At 34.3% G+C, this 8,458-nt stretch overlaps 1 protein-coding gene across 1 annotated transcript; it reads left to right on the forward strand.

The window, feature by feature from the left end:
• Positions 1 to 4,562: 4,562 nt before the first annotated feature.
• Positions 4,563 to 6,295, forward strand: RB195_025708 (uncharacterized protein; the record flags this gene model as incomplete). The annotated part of the gene is made up of 4 exons (XM_064213961.1): positions 4,563 to 4,625; positions 5,261 to 5,358; positions 5,923 to 6,022; positions 6,227 to 6,295. 4 exons carry the CDS (start codon positions 4,563 to 4,565, stop codon positions 6,293 to 6,295), a joined length of 330 nt encoding a protein of 109 aa, XP_064069842.1.
• Between the last annotated feature and the right edge of the window lie 2,163 nt (positions 6,296 to 8,458).

Consider the following 8,458-nt stretch of genomic DNA (forward strand, 5'->3'; position numbering starts at 1 on the left):
GAATATTTTTCTTCGTAGGACGTTGCTTGGTAATTTAAGGTGGTTAACAATTGTTCTGGACACAGATAACACTAACAGCTCTAGCGTTTTTTTTTTCATTCTGAGTTTGATTGAAAAAGCATAAATAGTCCTTCCACTGTCATAGCAGCCATCTGCACGCAATTATGTCCTTGTTGACGTTTTATTGATGCCGAATGAGTCACTCGATATTATGGTACAAAGAAGGAAGGATGCCATAAACTATGCCTGGAATGGAATATACGTTTCCGCGAATTTCTTCCTTAACTCGACATTTCCAATTTCTCAACCCTCACTATTGTTTCCTATAATTCGAATTGTATTGGTATAATTAAGTAGTATAAAATTGGTCACTTAAATCATTTCGCTTCTCTGACAGCTTCGAGCACCTTCTTTCAACGACCAAAAATCTATGTCAAGAAAGTGATGATGCATAAATTAAGTATTCAAAATAACTCATTTCCTAGAGTCTCTTGTAGAAAGTCTCATTTCCTGGTTTTCATTTTGAAGAAAAAAAAATTGGTAGAGTCTATCAAAGCACATGTCTCCTCACAATGTCATTCTCATTTTATTTCTTTAGTTTTGTTAACTTTATAAATTCCATAAATATTTTCATACGCAAATATTTTTCTCTACTATTGCTATAATAATCAACAAGCAGAGACAGCTTTTGTGATAGGGAATAGCAGTACGGTCGGGAAGCTGAGTTGCAATGGACACGTTTAAGTCATCTGAGCTAACAATGAAAAGTATGCAGGATTTCTTCTCCTTTTCTCTTCTTTACACTTCCTGGATCGCTAAGGGGAACAGATTAGAGCAACAACTCCATTATAGTTTATAATCAGCGCCGACTATTAGCCGCTTAGTTAGTTCAGTCGCTCGTACGCTTCGTTTTCTCTGGTTAACGGGCACATTTTCTTCCATCAGTACAGCCATGGGGGATGCACAGAACGGGTTCGAAACCTTTGGCGAATATCAATGCTTTTCATGACAAATTGCAGAATAAATAAATGTCTCCAACCGCACTACGCAGCACTTACATGTGAAACCTGGGCGTTCTATGAATCTCTTGGATATAATTCCTGAAAATGTTTGCCTAAATGTTCGATGCCCTGTTCTAAGGTAGTTCTATGTGATTTAAAAGCAGAAAGCATACTTCACAAAATATTGCCCTGTTCTGCAAGAGAATCCTTATTTTGTTTTCTGATTTACGCTTATGCGACCATTCTAATCCATTTCTATTTGAAAAAGAAGGTGAAAAAAGATTTAGACTGATTGAAGTTTTGATTAGTTATTTAACGGATTTGATCGCAAAAATATCCGACCATAGGGATCTGAGTAGAAATAGAATTACATAGTTTAATTGATATAAATAATTATTTTTGTTGCAATGAATAATACTCATAATCCGGCGATGAAAACTCTCATCAAGTCTGGTTTTGCACCTATCCGGACCGAGCAGCTGCGACCGGTAATATTATATATTTCGCTTATTTTTACTAGGCAAAATTTCGTATAATTAGATTTTTGCGTATTGACAACGTTCTCATTCATTTTCCCACTTTCTCGTTAGTCAGATGTTGTTAAACACATTTATTCGGCTATGCTTATGTGGATTCGGCACACTTGAGCCTTTTTTCTTTTCCTCGTCAGTAAAAGCAATAGCAATATGTGTAAAAGATATCTATTAGATATACTCATTAATAAAGTTTTCTGACAGGAAAAATATCGGTTATAATTCTATGTAGTTTCAGAAGTAGATATATAAGACATAAACTTAATTTTTTGTAAATTAAGTGCTTATGGGTCATCCAATGCGAAATACGGTAGTTTTTTTTTTGAGTTGCATAATTTGACATCTGAGAAGAATTATGAATGAGCACTGTGAGCAATTATCAAAGAGGATGGTAAACAATGAATAAGAATATATTTTAGATTCAAAAAACGTTTTTTCCATTCTTATTATGAAAAATATAGGAGATAGAAGATACTGCATTAATTATGACTTCACAATGCAGTCGTGGAATACAGCCCTTTGAGAAGTTACACGGCTTCATTCATATTTATTTGTTTATTTATTTGTTTGTTTTTATATTTGTTTTGTGATTTAAATGTTATTTCAATGCAGCATAGAATAGGAAAAGAAGCTTTTCACCGCGCTAGATCGAGAATTATATCAAATACATGATATCAGAAAGATCTTGGATCCCTGTCTATAAAAATTATTACAATTTCCCGTTGATAACAAGGAAATACGTAGGTGTTATGAAGTTCACGGATAACAATTTGTCATACTTGCTGAATCACAAAGCGATGACTATGGGAATTTTGCTTTTTATGACTGCTTCAAATATTTAAACACGTTCGTCTTAAACACAGCCCTGTTTGAATTTTGCTGGTCTACAGAATTTTGTTTTACTCACTCAAGCACTCTTTTTCCAATAACTGCTTCTACATAATAGTTTCAGAATATTTCTTGAAAGAGAACCCGTTTGAGAATTATCCGAAAATTTCTTCTCTTTATTTTCAATAATTTTTTAACTTATATTCCATGCAGTTGAATGTTCATTCAACTGCATGGAATATAAGTTATATACCATTCACTGTTTAATGACCTTGAACTATATATGATATTATTCTACATATAGTGCATTGTAAATAGATCCTTATTCCTGTTTTTATTAATTCTAGATATTTTGAAATTTTAAAACATTTGCTTACTTTGAAATTCACATCGGTTTTTGTCTTTTAAACTCCCACTGTAGAACTTTCTTGACCCCTTACAAATAAATATTTTTAAAAAGAATAATAATATCGTGTTTTTGTGAAAAGCCATCCAGTGATATCAGGTGATTTACAACCGAGTAATTCAGCATATCTGATCCTGAATGAATATAAAAACAGAACAGAATTAATATGAATCTTTTTCTGCGTTTAACTTGTTCTGCATATGAAACTACAGTAGCTACGTGTGGAATTTAGACGTTTCCATTGATGTTTTGAAGGGGATTTTCTCGAAAAATATCAAAAATTACTATTTTTGTGTTCAGCGTTTTGCGACACATTGCTCATTCTCATCTCGTAGCATTTATTAAAACTTGGAAAAATAGACAAGAACCATTGAAAACATTGGAATCTCTGATGCAAATCACGCCCATTTTATGATAAAAAAATCTTCGGCAATTTTCTTCAACTTTTTTTTCTAAAATTTAGTCATTTCATTATATCTAGATGGTGTTTTAGTAATGTAATTGCTACAAAAAAAACTTTAGTTCGAAAACAACTTACTTAATTGTAATAAATAATAAATAACAACCACAAGTCTACAATATGGTAAATTATAAAGTAACAACTAAAGCTTCTGGACTTTTATTGGTGCTCGACTTTCTGTTTTGGTTTTGTTCCTGTTTTTTCTCGACTTTCTGTTTTGTTTTTGTTGCTAGATAAGTAAATATATATATATACCTGAAAAATTTTACCAAGAGAGCCCATAAAAGATAAATTTAAAAAAGTAATAAAAAGAGCCCATAAATAAAATGAAGGAAAAGTGGATAGCAGGTTATTTAAAAAAGAGAAGTGAGCACCTTTCTTATCAATAGTTATCCTAGAGAATCACGGAAAGAAATTAGAAAATGTTAGATTAAAAATCTAAATAAACAAAAAAAAAAGATTTTTGAATACTTCACTAAAAAAAAGTAAGACGTGTGAAGAAGCGGGTAAAATTTATAAGCTGCAACTTAAATTAAAACTAATTTTGATCTTTATGATCTTTTTCCGTTTCACACAGGGAAATAGCTTGGAATAATTGGCTACCAGATGTTTTTTTTGCGATGCAAATGATGCTATATTTGCTAGATAAATAAATATATAGTATATATATATATATATCTGGCTCTTTTAAATGAAATCCTTCATCCTCAATCCAGATCACTCAAGAGTCAAATAGAGCCGAAATCATAGAGATGGCGGTTGAAGAGTTCGGCAACAAGCTCGCAAAGCCAGTTCTCGTTACATGTGACATATCGGACGTGATTCAGGAATCCATACTTCAACTCAGCAGTGACGTACACCTACAAAAAAATTACCTCTGGGCAAATTATGTGATTATTCTGCAACGATTTCTTAGTTTTTCCTGCTGCTTGTAGAATTTATATTATTTAGTGTTTCTTAGGGAAGAATCATCACCTAGGTTACGGGTGCAAGGATATTTTTCTCACTTTGTACATCTGGGAAAACTTTTTCGCCTTTTTCTCTTTTTCCCCTTTCCTCTCCCTTTGAAATGATCCGTAACATTTCATATCGTCACAAAATGGCCCATTGTCTATTTCTATTTTTCTATACCTATAAAATTTAATCGTTCCCTGCACTAAACAAAAACTTATCGCGGTCCATTATCAGCTGCTATGTATTGACAATGGTGTAGCTTATGAAGTACATTTCTTGTATATTTTTGAGAAAATATCTCGTTATATTGTTTTATCTGCCACGGATGACTTCTACAAGTGATAAATCCAAGATTTTCCTTTACAGATTCTATTTCTATTATGGTTCCAAGGAGTATCGAAAATCGAACGTTTGCATTGTATCAGAATTCCACATTCCGAAAAGTGAGTAATCATATTTTCGTTCCTTCGTTTGAAAAGATCCCTTGGCAATAAATAACGATGTTACATGTTTGGTTTTTTAGAAAATTTGAAAGAAAGTCAATTTTTCTAATATGTTGCTACAAATAATGCAAATTCTTACTGTTTAAACTGTTTAAAATTGACGTTTTCAATAGAACAGCAGAATGTTTACAGAGACAAAAAGGACTAGTCCCGCTTTTTTTTTCGATGCCAATTCAATTTTCACATTGCCATCCCAACAAACATTAACATCGCACATCCATCTATCGCCGCAGATGCTCTCTTTTCAACCGTCGTTGCTATCTTTTAAAGCAGAAGATATAGTTCACTCGTTTTTTTATTCTTTGTGTTATAAAATCCACACGCGTATCATGACGTCATACGCTCACAATGTAAATACGTCCTAGAGAAATTTCGGAATCGCATCGACACACAGCCGACTATCTCGAATCGATTTTTCCAGGAAACACATTTTCAAGCATTATTTGTTCATTTGCAAATAGCACATTGTAGTGTAAACAGTTCCAAAGCATAAAACCAGTCATCATTTACGCCGTTAGCTCAGCACAGCTGATCAGCAAACTTCATCGCCTCTTCCTCGTTTTTTTTTATTTCAGCAACACTCACTTCCACACGGGACCATACCAGATTCGTGGATGCTTGGCGGAATAGCAATGATCATAATCATTCTCGTTCTATTAATTATCGCATTCAGGTATCTACAAAACGTACAACATAGAACACATCCTATTGACGAGACACTACAAAAATAAACACATTGGTATTATAATATGAGAACTTCTACGTCATCTCACTGTGAATCTCGAGGATTTCTCCATTTATTTCGATCAGTGAGGTACAGCCTTTTTTGTGGATGAAGAAATTCATCAATGTCTCGATTCAGTAGAGAAGCGCATCTATTTGTTGGTTTTTTTAAAATAATTATTTATCGATAAAAAACCGGCAATATCCTAAATACCACCATAATAACGTTGAAAAAATGACAAACGCGAAAATAAGAGTAAAAAAGGAGAATACGAAGATGAACTAAGCTACTATGCTAAGCTGTTATTGTTGTCATTGTTATTATTTCACATTTATTGGTTGGATTTCATTCCAATTCACTTCGTTCCGCGCGGTTATCCTTAAAAAATTCGATAAAAAGTGTTAGTGGAGAAAATTTGCACGTATTATTGCATTTAAATTTTTGGATATGTTCTGGATGGTTTATTATTATTATTATTATTTTTGTTTTTATTATTAGGTTTATTTTTTTCAGGTTTGCTCTGCATTACATTCCACGACTATTCGGATACGAAACCGCTAGTCGACTTGAAGGACCTGGCCATTCCTTAGGGATGTATTCGCTAGAAATCCAGGTGAAGCCAGTAAACTACTATTGCCTTTTTAGCCTTCCACTATAGACATTATTACCGTGGACTCTACTGCCTGTAAAAAAAATTAAATTTCTCACATTTGTTTTCACTCTTTTGAGTGTTGCCTACATATGGATCGTTTTTAGTGAATGGTTGAGTAAATAAACAAATAAATAAATAGTTTGGAATAACTAGTTCCCTTTATAGGCCCCAGGTAAACATCAAGGATACGCGAATCTTGGTTATATACATAGAGAATCTGTGACTACTGCGTAACAGGGTGACGGTTGTTCTCATTTGAATGGGTTGTCTAATCCAGACAATCATTTTCTCGTGATTTTTTTTTATTTCGAACTTTGCAATTATTTGCAAAGCGGTATTTTTCCTTCCAAGTGCATTATTTCATGAATGTCTCATCCATATTTCTGTAGATATTGTGCTAGTCTCATTTGAACGGGTTGTATATTTTATTCTTATAGGAATTTCCTCATGTTTTCAAAATCAAAAGAATTCGTCCTCAACAGGTTTAGCACTTGTAATAAAATTGTTATAACGCTTTACTTGTTTATTGTTGAGCCAATTCAAATGTTCCTGATCCTACAGGATGTTTAGTTAATTTGCGGAAAATACAACAGTAGCCTTCCTCCTCAATGTTGACCTCGGAGTAATTTGCTGTCATCCTCTCAAAATATTTGCTCAAACTAGGCGTTATCAAGACGACCAGCGCGTGTCACTAACCCCCAACTACTGCCCCTTCCGATCGTTTTGACTCCCCTTTTGGTTCCCCTCCTCATTTGCATCCATGATTCCTGAAACTTTTTTAACCGAAAACACTATTAATTATTTATGCAATATTTGATCGTCCTCCCTTATATCTTATCTTTTTTTCATTTTTCTTCTTTTTTAACGGTTTTTCCCACCGTGATCCGGGAGTTGGTGCACTGGAATATCTACTGGATACCAACGCAACAATATGAAAACCAGAGTTAATTCTAACAATACTGACCATGGAAATTACCGATTTTAATGAAATTCTTATTATTCTGACTACGTCACACTTTAGCTGGTCAGCACCAGGACGTTTCGGAGGAAAATAAGACAAAAGCGCTCAGGAAATGATGGGGAATTCCTCACTTGATTTTCCTGTTCTTAATTTTGCCAATAATTGCTTAAAGGCAGAGTTCAAGAAATTATTGGAGTGAAGTTCATATCAAATACTAGTTTAAAGAATTCACTGTTTAGGAAGAAAAACAGAAATAGAAAATCCTTTCCTAACATGGAACGGAGTCGGAGTGGAATTTGGAGGATTCATAGTTCCTAGCTACAAGTAACAATTCGACCGATGACGTCACCAACATTCGACAATTCGGCTGTAGAGTTCCTACATTTTTCATCGTCTGTCTTTTTTTTTGAAAAAGCAGGGCAGGGGGTTCCTCGAAATAATTCAAAATTTGAGAGCAGAGGGTTCCTCGAAATGAGTCAAAATTTGATAGATCTTGTAAAATGCTACGATTTCACTGCTCGATGTTGCAGAGGTCACCGGACGATTCATCCTCTGAATAATACATCCCGATCCATATCAAATATTGGGGAGACCTCTGTGTCGAAAATTCGCTGTCCGACGCTTCCTTTAAAAGAGTGCAAGAAAGTGCTTAGAAAGGACTCTGCAATTATCGTTTCCCGAGCCCATGTGCGAGTAGCAGAGTAGTAATTCGCTTTACTCTACATTGAAACACCATCCAGAAAATATTCGTTAAAGTATCCGATGTTTTTCTTTACGTACAACGACATTATAAATAAGAGACATGTGTGGTGTTCGCGTAGAATTTCGTCGGCTATCAGCCGCCAACGTTGACCGAAACCCTTTCACGAGAATAATGAAATTTCGTGTAAAGGCCAAATGCGATTTGTCTTCCATACATCCTCGTCGGTCAGTGAGGGTTGCAAGACACAAATAGGCTTCTGCACAGCCGGCCCCTCTCCCTCCCTCTTAGCCGTTCCGAATCTAATCTCAACCTCAATACTCTTTTCTGAGCTCAATTGTCCATCGTCGTTGAAAACACTTATTTTCAAGTGCAATGCTGCACAGCATATTTCCTCCCTATTTCTCATTAGAGAATCGTATTTTAGAGGCCTCTGGAAATTTCTAGCATTATTTCATATCAGTACATTATTGAAAATTTTTTGAAGCATTCCAGTCGCTCTAATATTGTTTAATAATTTAAAAAAATAACAAAAATAAACAGCATAAGGAGTAGCAACGCTCTTCCCAAAAACTATCCATATTTTAATCATTTTTATGTGGGACCCTGTCTGCTATTGACAAACACTGTAATAATGTACAATTAGAACAATGAAATGTTACCAGTATTTCCAAAGTATTCATTAACCCTCACTTCAAGTAATCTAACACTGAAATACCAGCAGTTCCTTCACTTG

This window comes from Necator americanus, chromosome X, assembly GCF_031761385.1.
Source record: "Necator americanus strain Aroian chromosome X, whole genome shotgun sequence".
Lineage (NCBI taxonomy): Eukaryota > Metazoa > Nematoda > Chromadorea > Rhabditida > Ancylostomatidae > Necator > Necator americanus.